General features: G+C 35.1%; 2 protein-coding genes across 4 annotated transcripts in view; both read right to left on the bottom strand.

Annotated features, from left to right (window-relative positions):
* The window catches only part of CCT2 (chaperonin containing TCP1 subunit 2), a 31,586-nt gene extending 25,173 nt beyond the window's left edge, over nt 1-6,413 (bottom strand). For all 3 annotated transcript variants that reach the window (XM_052001460.1, XM_052001459.1, XM_052001458.1), the window contains exons 1-10: nt 6,297-6,413; nt 5,210-5,284; nt 5,052-5,117; nt 4,704-4,815; nt 3,390-3,466; nt 2,755-2,867; nt 2,406-2,608; nt 1,836-1,936; nt 1,623-1,750; nt 635-738 (exon numbers count right to left, since the gene is read on the bottom strand). In XM_052001460.1, coding sequence (XP_051857420.1) covers nt 635-738; nt 1,623-1,750; nt 1,836-1,936; nt 2,406-2,608; nt 2,755-2,867; nt 3,390-3,466; nt 4,704-4,815; nt 5,052-5,117; nt 5,210-5,284; nt 6,297-6,299 — 982 coding nt within the window. In that variant the 5' untranslated portion in view covers nt 6,300-6,413. The remainder of the gene's footprint in view (nt 1-634; nt 739-1,622; nt 1,751-1,835; nt 1,937-2,405; nt 2,609-2,754; nt 2,868-3,389; nt 3,467-4,703; nt 4,816-5,051; nt 5,118-5,209; nt 5,285-6,296) is intronic.
* A 7,699-nt stretch (nt 6,414-14,112) lies between these two features.
* FRS2 (fibroblast growth factor receptor substrate 2) overlaps nt 14,113-21,323 on the bottom strand; it is a 103,217-nt gene continuing 96,006 nt past the window's right edge. The window contains exons 8-9 of the mRNA XM_052001462.1: nt 20,852-21,015; nt 14,113-19,139 (exon numbers count right to left, since the gene is read on the bottom strand). Coding sequence (XP_051857422.1) covers nt 18,189-19,139; nt 20,852-21,015 — 1,115 coding nt within the window. The 3' untranslated portion in view covers nt 14,113-18,188. The remainder of the gene's footprint in view (nt 19,140-20,851; nt 21,016-21,323) is intronic.

Raw genomic sequence — 21,323 nt, forward strand, 5'->3', positions numbered from 1 at the left:
TTTTATTTTTGTAGTTTGTAAACCCAACATATAGCATACAGTCTCTCACACGGTTTTTGTATAATGGTTAACAAATGCTTATTGATTAATCAGTTATTTTCCCCGAATCCAATATTGATACTAGATTTTTTAGTACAAGTAAATTTAATGTATTTAGAATTTAATATAATCATTTAACTACACATTCTTTGTAAAGCTACTTGCTTCTTTTAAACAAACATGAAATGCCTTTTTTTGCTTTCCTCCCCTCCCCCATTTTGAGAGAAAATTGGGGTGGAGTGACTTGCCCCCAATCACATAGCTAGGAAGTGTTAAATGTCTGAGACCACATTTGAACTCAGTCCTCCTGTCTCCAAGACCAGTGCTCTATCCACTATGTAATCCAGCTACTTTTTGAAAGGCCTATTATGAAGGCCTTCACTGATCATTAAAGTGATCAAAAATAAACACTCCCTGTTTTCAAGGACCTCAAAGGTCTATAGTTTTCCACACTACTATCTATGCCAGATAAATTCAGAAGTGACACATTTAAATCTTAAGCTACCTGTTTTCAGGAATTTTCAACAAGTATTCAGAAATAAATACTCGATTGATTAAAACAAAAGATGAATAAAGTCCAATGTCTTTTTCATACCTGTAACAAGGGCCAGGCGTTCCACACCAGCAAAGTCTGCATGTTCGATTGCCATGACACCAGCAGCACCAAATAACTGTTCAGGATAATTATAAATCAGCTGCCTGCAAATAAAATTATGCTATTAAGAACCCTTAAGTTTATACAAGTATTGAATCAGAGTGATATAAAACATATCCATACCAGAACCAAGAGAACAAATATCAAATATGTACTTTTCACAAGTCATCAAATGTTTTGACCTACAACTAAATGTGAGGTTCTCAAAGATACTGACTACCACTTTATTTTGCTCTTAAGGTATAGTGCTTATCTTAAGATATAAATTACAAAATCTTCCAATTATTAATTTTTCCTTGGAAGACTTTCACTTTTATATTCTTACTCTATGCATTCCCATTTCCCTACATAATTTCAAGTATAAATTAGAGCTGTTATTTACACTAACTCAATTATCACTATTTAACACATTTTAAGCCTTCCTCCCAAGCCTTCAATTTTCAGAAATTAATTTTCAGTGCATGAAATCATAGTAATATACTAACAACATGAGGGCTAACTGTAATTTCCTAATTGCCTGACTCTTAAGTCATATCATATCTTAAGATATGATGTAAAATTATTCCACATCTTGACCTTTCCCATCAAGATATCACTCTACAATGGCACATGAAAGGAAGCAGAAGACAGTTCAGAAAACTCAGAAATGCATAAAATGTAGTAAGATAGTATAATTTTCAATGTATTTTAATCTTTTAATACTATAAATATGCCTAAATTTTATAATACAGTACTATTCAACAACCCATTAAAAAAAAAGAAAGAAAGAAAAATATTCAGACATCTCTAGTATGGAGAGCCAAAAAAATCTTATGTGGATTTTCCAAATCATGGGGGCACTGTTCTTGTAACCCCTGTGATATGAAATAGGTAACCACAGAGTTTATGAAGTTGGTAAAATAATTATTGTTCCTTCAACCAAACACACCTGTTGATAAAGCAATTTATTCCATGCTTCAAGATGCGGTCAACTTTCTCCTTCATTTTTTCTTTTTCAGCCTGTTCTATTTCTGCAACCTTTGCTGTGGAGTCAACTCTTACTCGGGAACCAAATATCTAAATAAAAAAGAAGCATAAAATTACTTGGGTTATAAATTTTAAAGAGTTATAAATCAAACATTAAGAAATGTAAACCACATACTTTTATTTTGTCTGTGTCCATCCCAGTATTCGCAATAAGAATTTTTGCATTTTCAATTCGCTTTGGTTGATTTACTCCAATTTTCTTATCCAGCAAAAAACCTAAATTGAAAAAAGCAAAAGCTAGATGTTTTGACTTCATGACGACTTTTGGATTTCATAGTTGAAAACTGTTCTCCACAGTGTATCTTAATTCCAGTTTCAGACTATTTGAGAATGTATGCCTTCTTCTTAGGGTATAATAGGGTAATATTGGAAGCAGTAAGGCTGAACAGGATATAAATGACTTTGTTTAGGGTTTCATTATCAGTGTCTAATGCCACTTTAAATGGGATTCTGAATCTAACTTTAAAGTACTAATTAAATGAGTACCATAGGTATTACAGAGAAATGTCTCAACTTAGAAAAATATGCTGTTGCTAAGAAAATCACAATTTTTTGGAATGGACTTTTCCCCTTACAGATATACAAAACTGTCTAAAGAGAATAACCACTAATATAAACAGAAACTACTAACATTAAATAATTAGCATCTAATGAAAGACTTTATAATATTGCAAACACAGCACACCTTCATCTAAATAGGAATCTGCCAAACTTCCTCCCAGTTTCTTGATGATGTGTATAGCTTCAAGATTGCCAGAGCCTTTCAGTCTAAGAACAGCTTCTACAGCTAACTTAGTGAAGTGGTCTTTGTGATGAGTTAGGAGCTTTGAGGACAATGTAGTTCCAGCAATGTTTATTAAATCTTCACGGAATGCAGCTTCATCATAACTAAATGGGGGGAAAAGAGAAATAAAAACCACCTGTCATTTCCTAAGGAATACATTTTTTAAAAATTCATTCTATTTTCAAAATTTTTCAATATGCATTAAGGATTATTTAATGTTGATTTAAAAAAAACATTTTAAGGTACGAACCCATGATCAACTGTGGATAACAACAAAGCCTCTCTTGCTGCTTTTGTAGCTTCTCTCCAACCAGCAATAATAGTTTGAGGATGAATTTTTTTTGCAACCAAAGACTCTGCTTCCTTAGCAAATTAAAAAAAAAAAAAAAAAAGCCAGCTAAGTAATAACATCAATTAAAGTTGAAGTTTTTTTCTTTCTTCCTTTAAGGGAAGGAGCATTCAATTCTGGTTAATTTTTCATGTTAAAATGTTAACAGCAGTCACAATATATAAAATTTAAAACTATCATTTGAATTTTCTTCTTGGAGCTGTGATTTAATTGGTCCAGGGCAAGGATGGGGAACCTTTTTTTTAACCTAGTTTTCAGTTTGTCATTAAGCAAATAATCTCACAGGTCTCACATGGCTCACATGCCAGATGTTTCTCATCCCTGGTCTAGGGAAACCTCAAAGAGTACATTCTTTTGTAAAAGGAGATTTTATAACTTAAGTTTTATAAAATTATTTAGGTTAGGTTAAATGATTTTTTCTCCACAGAGCCAGAGAGCCACTATGTGCCATTCTTGATGCACCACATTAAGCTGCATTGCATATATGTTATATATGTTATAACAGAAATTATTAAAAATCAACAACTTTTTCTCACCCTTAACAACTCAGCTGCTAACACAGTTACAGAGGTAGTACCATCACCAACTTCATCATCTTGAACCCTTGACATATCTTAAAAAAAAAAAAAAAACATACACACACACAAAAACAAACTTTATTTACACAATTTAATTTATATAATCTTGTAAAAATATTTTATACATACGTCCTAAATCTGACCCAGGATCACATCCAAAAATTGACCCTGCCTCATATCATATTAAGCAATTTTTATCATGACCAACTATAAATTATCAGTAAGATGTAGAGAAATGGGCACAAAAATCCACTCTCAAGAAGCCTAAATTCTAGAATTTGTCTTATTAATCTAAATTAAACCCAACAAACATTTATGCAGCTTCGATGTATGTATCAAACTATGTATCCAGGGAATTAGCTAACACCCCAGGAAAATGGAACTTCTGATATTCTTCCCATTTATGGCCCTTCTTATTACCTACTAACTGGAATATTCTTCCTTTGCTTTGCGCGTTTGAAATTCAGTTCAAATGATACGATGAAATTTGTCCTATGCCTCCCAGTGCTAAGTCTTTTCCCTCATAGTGATTATAGCTCTAGTTTATATTTAAAATGTGGGAAAATGGGAATGCATCGAAGAAGAATATAAAAAATGAACAAAGTTTTTCAATCTGACCCAGAATGTAAACTACATGAAGAGTAACATGAAAAAATACAAAGAGGTTGGTGTGAATCACATTTTCAATGCAGTTTTTTTGGGGGTGGTGGTGAGGCAATTGGGGTTAAGTGACTTGCCCAGGGTCACACAGCTAGGAAGTGTTAAGTATCTGCTGCCAGATTTGAACTCATCCTCCTGATTTCAGGGCTGATGTTTTATCCACTGCACTACTTAGCTTTCCCTAATGAAGTTTTAAATGCCAGGATGAGATTTTTACATTTCCCTCCCCCACCCCCCCCATGAATAGGATAATGGATAATAGGGGAATCTCCATACTAGTTATCTTTATTGATTTAGTAGTAAGAGTAAACTATTATACTGGCTGATAAAACCATTTCTTTCAAAATTCTTCATATTTAACATTTCTGGCATTAATTCTATTTATTAGCTATATACTTATTATGTACTTTTCTTCTGTTAGTATATAAGTTACTTTATTTTTTTTTGAAAGTTACTTGAGAAGAGATCATTTCATTCTTTTGTTTATATCCCTAGCATACTGTATATGATATGTGTGAAAAAATTTTTTTTTATTATTTTTTAAAAAAAGAAATTTCATAGGAATCATAGTCAAAGTACAAACAAAATGTCAAATGTTGTCTCTAGACTCACCAACTAAAACTTTGGCTGCTGGGTTGTCAACACCAATAGATTTTAAAATGGTTGCACCATCGTTGGTTACCATGAGAGAAGCATCTCTTCCACTGCTTAGAAGAATCTTGTCCTGAAGGGAACAAATTAGTTGATAGTTGCTCAACCGTTCCTCCTCTCCCAAAATATCCATATCCTTTACTTTCAAACAGTAATATTATGGCAAAAATAATTTTTAGAAGGATCTATTTTTACTAAACAAAACCTTGCATCATAAATCCTAATGGATATTAAACTTAAACTATTGTATATCATCCCCCCAAAAAATCTTTGAAAAATGTTAATGTAAATGTTTTCTACTTTTCTTACCATGCCCTTGGGTCCTAAAGTGCTCTTTACTAAGTCTCCAATGGCAATGGCACCAATGAAAGAAGACTAGGGTTTTAAAAGAGAGAAACCAGAAATTACTACAAAAAAATCAAGATAATTCAGAAAAGAAAATAATAGCAGCAGAAAAGCAGACTTACCAAACGGGCTGTTTCAGCCCTTTCTTCATCAGCACCAGCCTTGAAGATATTAACAGGTGCAAGCGAAAGGGATGCCTAAAAAAACCAAAACCCAATGAAATGTAAAATATATAATGTATAATGTAAATTATATAGAAATGGAAGAATATCTAGCATACATATATTTAAATGTCATACATATATTTTGTGGATTGAAAGAATAAGATCTGAATTCTTTTCTTGTTCCTTTATCATGCAAATAAAAGTTGCAGCATCCTACAACCTTAATCAAGTCCAATCAGACCACAGTTTATAAAATGAAAAAAAATTTAAAACTATAAAGCTTTAAAATGTTCCCAAGAAAACAAGATTACTAATTAGAAAGAAAGGCTACTAAGTATATCTTTTCTGGTGGGGCGGGATGCTCTTAATTTTTTTGGGGGGGAAGGGGATACCTAAATTTAAAGTCAGTTTATTCATCACGGTTCATCAGATTTTCCAGAGAGGAAAAAAGTAATTATTTAAACAGTGCCAGGCACAATGCTTAGCACCTAACAAATTTTAACGCATTTTATTTAATTTGTGCGACGGGCGTTAGAGCTCGTTTTTCCGAGGTGGGACGTGTCTGGAGCTCACTCGGGAGAATGCCGGCGCCCACGAAGCCCAGGGCAGAGGCCATAGTAGCGGGAGAGGAGGCCTTCCCCCATCTAGCCCCAGCCCCGGGCTGCAGGCCCCGCCTCCTGCACGCACACACACTAGAAGTTTCTTTCCTCCAGGCCTGGCCCGGCCCAGCCCAGCCGCCGAGCCCGGAATGGGGGAGGGGACGCCGGGCCTCCTCGCTCCCGCCGAGACGCTGAGACGCCGCTACCGCTGCGCCGCACCGCACTCCCCAGACCCGTTCGACCAGCAAGGCCCGAGCCCGCTGGACCGCGCCTGAAGCGGGCCCCGGGATAGGCCACACAGCCCGCCCCGCCCCAGCGGCCATGTGCGGGAAGACTCCGGGCCCGCGTGAGTCTCAGAGAAAAAGGAAGACGATGGGAATGGGGGGGCAGCGCGGGAGTACAGGCTTCTCCCGAGACGGGGAAGCGGAGCCAAGTCGGGACCTTACCATGATTCCTAAGTCGCCGGCGACACTTCACAAGCTCGCTTAGAGTCCGCCCGAGTCAGGTCTTTGGGACGGGAGGACGAGACGGAAATGGCGTACAGGAAGTTGCCGGAAAAGGAACGGCAGCTTGCGCGTGCTCCACGCCGGCTCTGTGCCGGCTGCAGCCATTAATGCTTTGCCCCTCAACCAACCCATGAAGAGATAAGAGGGGGAAGGGAGGGGCTAGGACGACATTTTGAGTGAGGCATTATGGGATTTGGAGTCTGACGGCCGGAGGACAAAGGGAAACTTTGCTTGGCAGTTGCTATAGCAACATGGTTTCTGCAGAGAAGGATGCTTCATTGTAAGTATCCTTCCTCTTCCTCCTCTCCCTCCCAAGAGGACCAACTCAAAGCTGCTTCTCCCGAGTCTCAATCAGCCTTTGGGGCACAGTTCTTTTTCTCCCCTTTTTAATTATTTTAATTTTGACTTCTTACTGTTTGTACATAAAATCACACATTCTGAAAATCAACCACTCCTACCTCTCTTCTGAAACAAAAATTGGTAGTTAACAGATTTTTTTTAAAACTTGTACTGCCCTAGCGATGATACGGAGTAAAAATGCCATAAGACTTTTCTGCAGGGCATCTTTATACAATAAAGCAGCAAAATCAAGTCAACAAGCATTTAATATGCGGTTTTTATGTATCAGGCACTCTCTTAAGCACTGGGGATATAAGGAAAGGCAAAAACAACGTCCCTGCCTTCAAGAAGCTGACATTCTCATGGTGGGGGGCAACATGCAAATGCACAAAACTACTACATGGTGTCAACCAAATGAGCATTTATTAAGCACCTACTGTGTACACTGTGGGGACACTAGGTGGCACAGAGGATTCAAATGCTGAGACTCCGGTCAGGGAGACTATTTTCCAGAGTTCAAATCCTGCGCCAAATACCTATTAGCAGTGTGACTCTGGGCAAGTCTCTTCCATCCACTCTGTTTACCTCAGTTTCCTCATCTGTAAAATGAGCTGAAGAAGGAAATAGTAAATCACTCCAGTATCTCTGCCAACAAAACCCCAGATGGGGATCAAAAAGAGTTAGACACGACTGAACAACAAGAAATGTACAGAAAAGAAATAGGTACAAAAGTTACTAGGTCATGTCAGTCAAGCATTTATTAAGCACCTGTTATATGCTTAGCCTTGGAGATACCAAGAAAGGCAAAAAATTGTTTATTCTTAAGAATCCCATAGTTTAATAGGAAAGATGCAAACATCTATGTATAAACAAGATATATACAGGATTAATTAGCTGTCAACAAAGGGAAAGCACTAAGATTAAGGACTGGGAAAGGCTTCTTGCAAGAGGTAGGATATTAGCAGAGATGAGGAGAGAAAGAGTTCTAGGAATGAGAGACAGTCAATGAAAATGGGATCCAGTTGGGAAATGGAGTCATGTGAGTACATAAAGGAGGTCAACATCATTAGATTTCAGAGTATTGGAGGAAGAGGGTAAGGTGTAAGATAACAGAAAGGTAAGAAGAAGCTAAGATATAAAACTTTAAAAGCTAACAGAAAATTTTATTTATGACCCTGGAGATAATAGGGAGCCATTGGAATTTATTGAATAGGAGGGGGCTAACGTGGCCAGACCTACACTTCAGAAATATTAGTTAGAAAGCAAAGTAGTATATGGTGTGAAGTAGGGAAAATTCAATTCATTAACAAGCTATAGGAGGAATATATAGAGTAGGGAAGGGGAAAAAAGAAAAGGAATAAGCTTTTAGATAGTGTCTACTATGTGCTAGCCACTGTGGTAAAAGCTTTACAAATATCTCATTTGATCCTCACAACAATCCTGGGAAGTTATATTATTATATCCATTTTATGGCTGACAAAACTAAGGTCTACAGAATTTAAGTGACTTGTTCAGAATAATGAAGCTATTAAGTATCTGAGGCTAGATTTGAACTCAAGTTTTCTTGACTCCAAGTCCAGCCAACACTTTATATACTACTCTACTTAGTAAAAATATCAGTCCAGAGTACAGCGAGTTTTATTTATTTATTTATTTATTTATTTTTGCAGAGACAAATCATTATACTCTGCTTTCCCAACAAACTGTAATAAATTTGTAATTGCTAAAACCAAGATGGAGTTACTAAGATTCATAATTAAACTTAACTTCAGTAACTTCCAATTAAAAAAAAATGTGTAAAACTGTCTAGCATTTTGGGATGCAAAATTTAAAAGATTTACTGACTCCACGTGTAATTTTTCACTTTTACATTTCACTTTTTTAAAAACAGTGTATTTCAGTCTTAGCTATTGGGAACCAGTGCTGGTTGTTCTATTGGAACTGAATTATTTTGAACTTGAGTCAATAAATTTAAGTGCCTTCTATGTAACTGTACTAGGCCTGGGGATATCATTTATGTATACGTGTCTATCTAGATATCTTTGTATCTATATGTGTATATATATATATATGTGTAATCAGAATTCCTCTCTATTTACTTTATCAGACAGTAAGCCTTTATTAAGTGCCTGTTATGTGTTAGGACTATGCAAAAAGGACTAGAGATTAATAAAAAAGAGAGAGACAGCAGAATCTCTGATTAAGGAGTTCACAGTCTCATGGGTTAGAAGAACCATACTGGAACCTGAATGAGGATGGGTCTGGGGAGAAGCATGTGTGGAATTGCGCTGAATTCCCTTAGCCAATTCCAGTGACACAAGCAGCTAAGCACTGAAGCATTTAACCTTATCAGCCTCTTAATGCTTTCTCAATATCCTTGGCAATATTAATGGATACATTTCTACATGGGAAGATGACACTTGCAATTCAGAAGAACTTTCTTATTATTAGGACAGTTAGGAGTATACACAGATAGAAGGTACAGGTGTGAATTGAATATGAAGGGAAATCTAAAAAAATAAAAGAGGTGAGAAGAATGTACTGGCAGAAAGGAAAAGGTCAAATGGGACAATATCAATGTATATTTGTGTCAAAAAGGATTGGGTCACTGAGCCAAGAAGAATGGCCAACTCATTAGAAAAGGCCATTCAATAAAAATGATCTTAAAAGAAGTAATTCCACTTTCTTTTCCATCTGTGTTTTAAATGTAAAAATTATTATCCTATCCTCCACTGCCAGGTTGGTGTTGTGTTTCATATTTCAACTATGGTTTTCTAGTACTCATAAAGGGTCTAGGCCAGTGGTTCTCAAACTTTTGTTCTCAGTATCTTCATGTTGTTAAAAAACTATCAAGGATCTGTTCAAAGAGTTTTTGTTCACATGGGTTATATTTATAGCTATTTACTATATTAGAAATAAAAAATGATTTTGAATTTGTAGACCTTCTGAAAGAGTTTCAGAGACCCCAACAATTCTTTGGACTACACTTTGAGGACCACTGGTCTAGGCTCTCCATCATTGACTCTAATCCCTACCAATTATTGCCCCAATTATAAGGAGCTCCTGCAACTCAGTTCCATTTAACCACTTAACAGTCAAATTAAGTTTTACAAAGATATAGTAACTCAAAGATATAATAAAAACAAATAGGCAAACCTTTCCCTTAATACATGGAAAAATGTTTAATTACTCCTGTACCACCTCATACTCTAAGAAGGAAAAAGAGATTAGGTCTACTGTTTAGCTCAGTTATAGTGGTCCTAAATTTAAAGTCCCAAATCCCACCTACATTCAAGCTGCCATGTTAATTTCTCAGGATTTTCTCGATGGATTGGCTGCTTGCAATATCTTGCCCAGGATCCCAGCTCCAAGGTCACCATGGTTCAAATCTGAATTGAGATTCTTCTCACAATAGATTATGAGCTCCTTGAAGACAAAGACTGCCTTTTACTTCTTTTTGTATCACCAAAGATTAGCATAGTCCTTAATAAATGTGTATCAATTAATTCAAAGCCTAGAACTGTATAGGACAAAGGAAATAACAAATTTAAAAATTCCAAACCAAACTCCATTTCTTGAGGCTAAAAGAGAAAAGCAGAAAAAGGTCATCTTTCTCCCTTTTATCCATCATTTCATATTGTTCCTCCAGTAGGTAAACTCAAATCTTCACCCTTTCTGGGCACTTTGGTCAAGATAGTGCAGCAGTTGCCCCAATATCCTGGCTTTAAAAGCACAGCCTGTAAGTCATTGGAAAGAAGCTATTCCCATATAGGAGATAGGGTGACACAGGATGTCTTTTCCTAGAAGCTAGTCCCTGAAGTTTAGGTAATATGAGCATACTCCAAAATTGTTAGCTAAGCATTTCTGAGGTTGGATTTGAACTCAAGTTTTCCTGGTACTCTATCCACTATACAACCAATAGTGCTATATGGAAAAAAAAAGTTCAAATAACTAACAATGAGAGAAATGGAAATTGAAGAAAATCTGAAATTCTATCTCACACCCATCAAATTGGTAATGTTGAAAAAAAAGAGAAACATTACACATGTTGAAAGACTAGAGTAATACAGATATATTATTGATGAAGTTGTGAATAGGTTCAGTGATTCTAAAAAGTAATTTGGATCAATTCCCCAGAGTTGCTAATCTGTACCGACTCATTGACCCAGTAATATAACCATTGGGACTGTGCTCCAAAAGAGATCAAAGAAAGAGATAAAGGATTATGGTAGTTCGATGGAGAGTGGTGGACCCAGAATTAGTAAGACTTGAGTTCAAATCCAGCCTCAGACACCAACATTGTATGACCCTGGACAAGTCACAATATCCTTCTGCCTCAGTTTTCTCATCTACAAAATGAGGATATCTATATTTATCTTATAGAGTTATGAAGTTACAATGAAATATTTGTAAAGTGTTTTGTAAACCTTGAAGAGCCATATTGCTTTTCCCCTGTTTTGGTGGCAAACTAAGGAGCAAACCTATCAATTGGAGAATGGTTGAACAAACTATACTACACGAATGTGGCAAAATACTATTAACGCTATACGAAATGGAGAAAACTGGAAAAACTCATATGAAAGTACTGCTGCAGAATAAAGTGAGCAGAACTGGGAGGACAATTTATACGAATAATAAAAACAACCTTGAATGATTTACAACTGTGATCAATATAATATCTAACCACAATTCCACAGGATTGCTAATGAAGCATACTACTTACCATTTGATTAGAGGCAATGAATTCAGGGTACAGCATGAACTACACATTTTTTGGATAAGGCTACTGTGAGAATTTGTGGCATATTACAGAAATTTATTGTTACTGTTGTTTTTTCCCTAATTTCCTCTTTCCTACAGAGGTGGAAAGATGTGAGAGAGACTTTCTGAGCTCACCACACTGGTTTATAGCACCCAGTTCTGTTTTATAGGAAACTGTTACCAAAATTGAGAATTTTTCTCCACATTCATTAATAGAGACTAGAAGATGAAAGAACAAGTAAATGTCAGTTAGTTTGCCCAGCCACAGACTGGTGAAGCTCAGCAGAAAAATGGCTTCATGTGGTTCAGATGTTCCTGAATGGATTCATGACATCAAAGCCGGCAATCCAGAGTTGGGAGTTACCTCAAAAACATGAGTTTTTCTGTCTCCTGAAATGAAATTCAGACTTCTTAAAAATTCTGGAAAGGGAATGAGGGACAAAGGGGAAAATTACGGTGTCAAAGGATATCCACACAATTTTATTGAAAAGTTCAAACTCTTAATCCTAACATTCAAAGTTCAGTATGGAAATATCTATTTATTTCCTTTTTTGTAGCTTGTAGTTGAGCTCAAGCTGAAATGTTTCAACTCATCTGTCCTAGTATCCTTCCCCCATTGTACCTGCTTTTCCTTTTGTCTGGAAGCACTTCCCTTTGTGCCCTCTCCAAAATTATTACCCTGGTGAACTTCTGTCCATCCTTCAAAGTCCCAACTCAAAGGGAATCTCTTTCTGAAAATATTCCCTCATCTATACTTTTCCTGCCATACTTAGATCTATGTATGTACCACTCTGCTTGCATGTGCATAACTCAAAATCTATTATCCTATGTTTTTTAAAACATATTATTTATACTATAATTACCTGTGATTCATTTCCACTATGAGCCTTTTTTTCTCACCTATAAAATTAAGACTAAACAATCTTTAAAGTCACTTCTGGTTCTAAATCCTTTGATTTTATAAGCTCCTGAATACACTTATAGCAGATTAAACTAGTGAGCAGGAGTTTCTATTCGACTTATTTTCAAATTTAGAAAGAACCTATGTCTCTAAGTCCTTACTAGTATAAGCTCAGAAAATAAATACAGTTTCTTGTTTAAAGTATATATATCACTCCCTACCTCCCATCAAATTCAAATTGCTAGAAAAGAGCTGTGTAAAGGGGAGATGCTTAAAAATATTTTTGAAATATGTTCTTCAGTTCTCCTGGGCCTAGCTAAATTTATTGAACCTCAGAACATGTACACATCCTTTCATGGCTCATTCTTTGTTTCATTGTTTCTGTTTCAGTAAAGCTCACAGAGCATGGAAAAGGAGTTCTAAGTTTGAGCTTTATGTTTTTGTTTTTGAATGTTGATGGAATACTTCTAAAAGATGTGAGCTCTCTCAAAGGCAGAGACTATCTTTGTGTCATCCAGTTCCTAGCACAAAAGTTTCTTCACAGATGACAATCAAATGTGTCAAATAAATGAGTATTCTGTAGAATTGCCTCCGGACTAGGTGTACCCAAATTAACTTTAACACTAGTCTTAGTGACTAGGCAAATGTGACCTTGAACAAATGTCTGATTCCAAAACATAATGCTGCTGGTAAGGCTTTGAAAAAAATGCCCCTATCCTACTTATCATCATCATCTACCAAGTATCTACTATATATATCAGGAACAAGGCTTTATAAATCTCATTTGATCCTTACAACACTAAGAGATAGGTGCTGCTGTTATATTTATTTTATAGTTAAGCAAAGTAAGGCAGATAGATGTTAAACGATTTGCCCAGGGTTACACAACTATTAAGTGTCTGAGGCTAAATTTGAACTTAGCACTCTCTGGTTTAAAGTTTCACAAGCCAGACTTTATTACTTGAAATATTATCATCCTAAAGATATTGTGGACATAGTTTGAAAATTTATAAAGGACATATATGGATTTAGATAAGAAACTAAAACTAGAATTTCTGAACACTACTAAGAAATCCAAATATAATAAAACCAATAAATTGGAATCTTAAATCAGTAAAATCTGCAATTAATCAAAATGTTACTCTATTTTTAGGAGGAACAAAGACAGTGATTTTAAAAACTCATTATGAGGTCCTATTTTAACTAGAAATTTAGAAATCTGGAACTTTTAGGGGCTTCTCTAGTTATACTATTTATTTAGCTTAGTTATCCACATTATGGACTACAGGGCTGTACAATGAGAATTCATGTTCAAAATGACAACCTTGAAGCAATGCAAAACATTTAATCATCATCAAAAATTAAATTGTTTGATATATTTATTTAATAAGCTACAAAGCTAAATATATTATTTAAAAATTTGATAATAGACTTAGAAGAGTTTGCTTCTTAAAATTTAGTCTAATCACACTCAATTAACAGAACATTATATTTCCTAAATAGTCCTGATAATTGAGGTTTTTCTTTTCTTTCTGTATGTTTTTTATCTTTCTTTCTTTCTATTTATTATGGGATTCTGATATGCACAAAATAGCTAAAAAACATGAACAAACTGGAGTTTGAAAGGTTTGTACTGCACCTTTTTGTGCAAAGCATAGGATCTCTTCAGATATTATGCCAAATAGAGATGTCTTCAAATAAAAAAGTAAACACCAATATAGCCATGTCCACATCCACTAAAAAGCCACACAATGCTATAATATAAACTCAATATTTTATTGCCATGCTACAAAATATGAAGTTGGCACTGATGGAGGATGATAGGAAATGAGGACTTAAAGAGAAGGGCACACAATGATGTCAACATCACATGGCACAAGGCCTTGAACAATAACATTTGAGTAAGTTATCAATACAAAAAAAAAAAAAAAAGTAAACCAAAATTTAGAATGGCGATAAGAAACAGCATCAAAAATACACAATTTCTGCATAGTACAGTATCACTTTTGTCTTTTATTAGAGAAACATGGAATGTTTATAAAAGAAATTAACCAAAGGGGGGGGCAAAATTCATATTTCATATACAATTTGGCAATGGTAGTCCCACTGTTTAGACAACTTTTTATAAAAGAAAAAATTAAAAATCTAGTAAGCTACCTTTATACAAAGTTGCTATATTTATGCCTTTAAGTAGGAAAAACTTAACATTTTATAATGTGAATTAGGACATAATATTACAATATTATACACTGTAATGAAATAAAAACATAATAATACAAATTTGGCCTTTATAAAAATGTATATTTTGCATTTAATAATGCAACTGTGGCACACTGGTGACTACTGTACTATTCATACCAGTCAGTTTCCATGCTATAATGGTATCCAATTGTACTGCAACTGCAACTCTATAGTGTAGTTAAAGATGCAGAAAAACTAGCCCTAATGATGCTACAACAGAATGGAGTGTTATATGATAAGGTGATGAAAACAGGAAGAGAGAAGGAAGGGAGGAAAGAGAGGTAAATGGAGTGAAAGAAGAACTGGAGGGAGGAAAGGTAAACTAGGGCTGGTCTGGGCACAGCATCTTGTATTTTGTGATAGAAGACTTATTTTTCAAGTCAAAAGTGTTTTCTATACATTCAGTAATTCAGTACCAATGCTTATATTCAACATTTGGCAAAGTTCAGGGAAAACATTATTTAAATAGTACCATACACCTCATTCATCAGAACTATAAATGTGATGGTAAGATATCTGTTACTTACCCATGAGTTCTCTGATGAAGGCATAATCTGTGGATACTTATTCCACACTACACAAATTACAGGGGCATTATTGGTTATATAGCCTGGGGGAGGGGATGGCAATTGTTAGCTTGGTATAAAAAGAGCAGGTTTACTTTCAGGCAAAAACACAGTGTTGTGTGGCTGGGAAGCTGAAAATATAAGGCCCCTTTCCCAATTTTGTAAAACATTATTGAGGTACTTTTTTTTTTTTGAAGATGTGCCACAGATTTTCTGGGAAAAAATATATATCCTTGTCTCATTCCATCTAACATTTAACTGTGGGATCAATGTTAATTAACATTTATAAACACAAAAACTTATTGGCAAATTTTAATAAGACCCAAGCCTGTTATCTGCAGTCTATTTTAGATCAGCTGGAAAGTGAAAATTTTTTTTTTGCTGAGTCTTCAAGGGTAAAGTGCATATCTCATCACTCCACAAGCAGCAGTAAAATGAAAAAACCACTTGACTATCTTCCTGGTGGGAGGGAAGGCACCACATGTTAATTCTTATGTGAAAAGAGAATTAAGAAAGAAATCATGCCAAGGAAAAGTAGCTAGATCTCCTTCCATCTGGGAGAATGCAGATGGAGAATAAGTGTATAGAGGGAGATTCTGTTGGGAATAAATTATATGTTAACAAAAGTATCTCATAAAAACGTACACCTGGTAAGTCAGGTATACACTCGTAGGGTGCAGCTTAAGTCTTATTGCAAAATCTCCAGGGGAATGTATTTGTTAAATAGGGAAATAGATGAATTTCAGCAGTAACTATATGGAGTCACTAGCTGTATTCATCTGATACTTATTTGATAGTAAAAGTCAAATACTTTGTAGGTATTGCTATGTTAGTGCAGAACCTACAGCAAAGCTGTTAGATTGGCATGTTTTTAAAGTTGGACATTTCATCATATCCAGGGACGAAAGGGATATAGAGGGAAAAAAAGGAAGGAAGAAGGGTTTCGATTTAAAAGAATAGACAGATATTATTAGCCCTTTCATGTGGAGGGGAATATTCTAGTGATCTTTGCTATTATTTCTCAAATTAAGAGCATGTATATATATATTAGAGTCATGATTCTTATTCCATGCTATAAAAACCATCACACATCAAATTTGGCACAATTAAAAATCTTCTCAGGAGAAATCAAAAAAATGGAACAGTATTAAGATATTGCAAAAGGGAACTGTATCAGAGAAACTGCCCACCTGGCACCATGGCTCTAGTAAGCATTTTAGTTTCTCACTTTTTACAAGCACCAAGTTCACAGAATAAAAAAATCCTGCTAGGCAAACAAAGGGCACTGACATGACAACATTGACATCTTACCTTGTTAACAACGACACCACACTCTATTGCAATACAAATGTATGATCTGCCTTTACAAATAAGGTAACCCCAAATAATAGACTGGCTATTTGAATGAAACAACTTCCAGCTAAATTAGTGCTATAATTTAAGCCTAAATCTGGATAGCTAGCCTCAAATGCAAAGTCTAAAAATTTAGGAATATAAGCAAAACCCTTCCATCTACTTCCCCTTCCATTCTCAAGAATCATGGAATATGGAGGATTAATTTAGATAAATATCAATTCCTCTAAGTCCTAGGGTATAACATGATCTCTTTGTTACAGATCCTTCCACTGCCTCTATGAGGCTGATTTAACAGTATATTAACATTCTGCCAAAATCAAGGTAAAAGCTAAAGTCTAACTATGTTTGAAAGGATAAACATAGCTGATGAATATTATTAGAGTGAGTGGAGCACAACTGCAGCCAGGCTTTATATAACTGAGAAAAATCACTGCTAAAGTGCAGAGGAGTGTGTCCATTGATAAATCTACAGTACCTCTGGGGAATTTTTTATTTTATTAGTGTCTACTTTCATTTGCAACCAAAGAGTTCATCTATGGACACATGAATGAGAATTTAAAATCAAGTGGATGTCTCTATCAGACTTGAAAAGTAAACAGCATATCAATAAATACTGGAAAAGGGCAACCCTGTTAAAATCTAACAGTAAGTTCCAAATGAACCTTCAAAACCATAATTTGACAAAACATAGACTAAACAAGACTGAACAGATAAACAACAAAACCATATACAACTTAACCATTTTAAACCTAAAAACATCATTTAACAAAACAGACATCCTGAACACCAAAGGTAAAAAAAAAAAAAAAAGAAAAGATCAGTGGAAACTTAATGGCACAAATATAAATGCCTCCAGGAAACAATGCTGAGATTAATGGTCTATTGGAGAATACGTTTCATGATCAAGAATTGCAACTCTTTTCTGATAGTATTGGCCTGAGACTGATTCTAAATTCCCATCGTGCTTCTGATCAAGGGAACCTTGACATGCCCTTACAATGAAAGCATGAGGTAAGGAGAAGGGAACTTTCCCCAGACTTCCCTTCAAACACACACAGTACGCCATATTCATGGATGTATAACTCTTTCTAATCAAGTTTTAGGGAAAGGATTTGATTGCTATGTAAGGAGGGATGGTTTACCTTATATATGTATTCCTTTTATGTACAATGCATTTGGCTCAAGTCAAAAAGCCTTTAATTAATGAATTGATGAATGACTCATGCTGGAGGCCACCTAACTTGGAAAGTGAATCTACAGATATTTACTTTCAAAGACTAGATTTATCTTCTAATAATGCACACATCAAGGTTTTTATAAAATGTTATGAATGTCAACTATGATAAGACATAAATGATAGGCACGAGTCCAGAATATTGAAAAACTCAAAACTGGGATGTCACTCACTTCCACTCTCAATTAAATAGGCACTGTGAAAATGGCAATTGCTATACAGTAACAACTATTATAGAATGTAATTAGTGTTCTTTAATGAGTACCTGCTCTACATTAATTCCCTTTAGTTAAACAAGCACATGAAGTATTCAGAAAAAAAAATCTATCAGTTTATAAAAGGTGTTAGTGTTTAGAAATGAAAATGAAGCCCTTGCATCTTCATTTTTAAAAACTTCACAAAGGTGCAAACGATGGATGCAACATTTCCAAGGCTCACATAGGCAGGTCAGTACTATTGTGTCTAGTCTTCCTAGACGTACCGTCGTCTCGTGGCAGTGCTTTCTGCAAGCTTGACATAGCAGCCGTTCTTTCAATGTCTATCACAGCATACAGCTCTGTGCGCCTGGTGGGAGTTTGTGGAAGTGGAGTGGTGGGAGTTTTTGGAGTCTGAGGGTTGTCAGAGTCACTACCACCTTCCAAATCAACCTGTATGTAATTGAGTTGCCTATGTTCTAAACTTGGACGCCTGATGTCAAAATTAAAAACTGTAGGTGTGCAGTCCCGGCGCCTTGTAAATTCTACTTTGTGAGCACTTGCTGGCACTGTTACATTCTCTGTATTTACATAGTTATGCATTGGATCCAGGTTACTGTGATAGCCATTGAGAGATGGGGTCTTTGGTCCTAAACTGTCATCTTCATCTCTACTTTGCTTGTGGGCTTCCCAAACAGGAGGCAAAGATGGCAAGTTTTCATAGTTTAATAATGCAGTTCTCCTCTGAGCCGAGTTGTTGATATTCTGGGTATCTGAGGTACTGGTAGATGTCAGACGAACTCTCCTGACCCCTGAGGCACTAGGAATAGATAGCCCATTTATGTTTTCATACACCAGTTTGTTACCCGAGGGTGCCTCTTTTCGTTCATCACTGTCATACCCAGTGTCCCATTCAGTGTTATTGGTACCACTACCACTAACTTGTTCTTTTCCAAGTTGCTCCAGTTTTTCTCTTTCCATTAACTGCCTTTGAACAGGGGTTGGTCCTAAAACAAATTTGACTCCTTCAGGCTCAAGAAGAATCTGAGGATCTCTCTCCTCGATATCACTCTGCTCTTCTTTTGCTTTGTTACTTTCAACATTTGAAAGTCTTGTCTCTAAAGATATGTGTACACTTGATCTGTTTTTCCTTTCTTCTTGTACACCTGTAGTGTTGACGTAGGTATGAACCTAAAGGAAAATGAAAAGTTTTAAATACTGAGTACCAAAGAACAAAAGAATGTGCTTCATGATAAATTAGCTGTTCATTTTATTGTACAATCTCAATATCTTTTCCTTCCAAACATTTATTCCATAAGGTTTTTATCCTAGTAATCTTTAGTGAAAGGTATGCCTTTGAAATCCCAAAACTTCAATATTTCTAAAAATAGAGAGAAATTATCCCTTCTCAGGACTTAAGCATGGTTCCTTAATGCTTCATAAAATTTGACCTAAAAGTAAAATTCAAGTCTTAGAACTAACTACAAACTATCTTACAACTAAGCCTAAACTTTCACAAGAGGTTAGTAAAGAAAAGAACAATAGAAAATAACAACTAAGGGCACCCTCAACAAATATGAAATTACTAGTTGGGCTATTCAACATTCTATTTCAGAAAGGTTACACTTTCTAATTCTACAATCATCTCCTTTCTTCAAACCTGCATAAAACTTGGTACCCTTTCCTGGTTGCAATCTCTTATATAAAACCTTATTTTCATTCTGGATCTTTTTCATCTTCACTACTTCACCAAATATCTGAGACCTTCCTAGTAACTTTGTTCCTATATAATGACAAAGATAAGTATAGCAGTATTCAATCTAAATAAAATAAATATAGTGAAAAACAATGATTAAGTTCTAAAAATAAAGATTATTTTATGGACAAGAAGAAAGTTAAATAAATGGTAGTCACAAAAATGCCACTGAGTCTTTGGCTTATTTTTATATCATTTAACTACTGACTTTATGGTAAAAAGATAAAGCTACCAGTTTCATCTATGATTATATATTTCAGTTGTGTACACACACACACACACACACACACACACACACACACACACACACACTATGTAGTTGTTTCTTTAGCAAGAAAGGAACAAAATTATGAATTAATCTTTTATTTCAATATTTAATTCAATTTATTTAACAAAATTTACTGCAATAAACAAAGCAAATGACTTGTGGATTTAAGCTAAGAGGTTATTTGCCATATTTCGAGAATTAGATGTTGGAGTAAATGATATATTATTGAGAATAAAGTTAACAATCATTCAACAAAAATTCATTAAGCAATTGTTTCTTGCAGGATACTATGAGGGACACTAAGGCATAAAAATTATTTAACAAATAAAACATGTACATAAATTACTATAAATATATAATATATTTCAAAAACTTATATGGATTACCAATTACTTTTCAGAGAATTAAAATATGCAATACTAAAATTATGCTGAACATAATTTTTTTTGTTTAGACAATTCATAAAATACTTCAGGATCTTGTGGTCCGTTGGGCCATACTTAGCATAGTACCTTACACACAATATTGGTTTAATTAAGTGAATATCAATTAGTGAACCAGTTATCAAAAAGCACAAGTTGATTGACATGTCCTATATTTTATGTGGAATTACTGAAATGAAACTCTAGATTTCCTGAGAACATCCAAGTTTTATAAATCTTGCAATTTTTACTGGAATTTTTGCTCAACCAATTATCATAAAAAAACATGGTAGTATTTCTAATCACGACATATATGTCATGGCTTATACCATGGCTTAAACCAATATATAACTTCTGCAATTCAAATGTAAAGAGAAGCTTGATGAATGAATCAGCTGCTATTCACTACTTAGACCTAACATACACTCTTTATCACAGTTAGCTAATTCATACTTACTTGTTCCTCAGCTACAAGCAATGGGTGTGTTGATTCTTCACCTACTGACGGAAGGCGTGCACTTCCCACAGAAGGATGTCTACTTGAAGGATGGGATGAAGCATCTCCAAATGATGGATATCGAGGATATCCATTAGGTAAATTCTGTGCACCAAATCCAGGAGCTAATAGGATTTTTAAAAAGAAAGAATATGTGACTGTGTAGTCATTATTTTACACATCTATCAGAATGCTAAAGGAGCCCACGGAATACATCAATAAGAAAGTGAAATTCTATTTGGGGGTGCTTTGAAAAACAACTATCATGGAAAGTAGAGGGTTTATAGGCAGATGTAGTGGCTTCAAGTGCCAAATTCTCAACAAAATGATCATTTAGTCACTAATCCTGCATGACAAAATATTTTCAAGCTGCTCACGATTTAGAGTTTTAATTATATACATATTTTACTAGATAATAACCTAACTAAAATAT

Source organism: Antechinus flavipes, chromosome 5, assembly GCF_016432865.1.
Source record: "Antechinus flavipes isolate AdamAnt ecotype Samford, QLD, Australia chromosome 5, AdamAnt_v2, whole genome shotgun sequence".
NCBI lineage: Eukaryota > Metazoa > Chordata > Mammalia > Dasyuromorphia > Dasyuridae > Antechinus > Antechinus flavipes.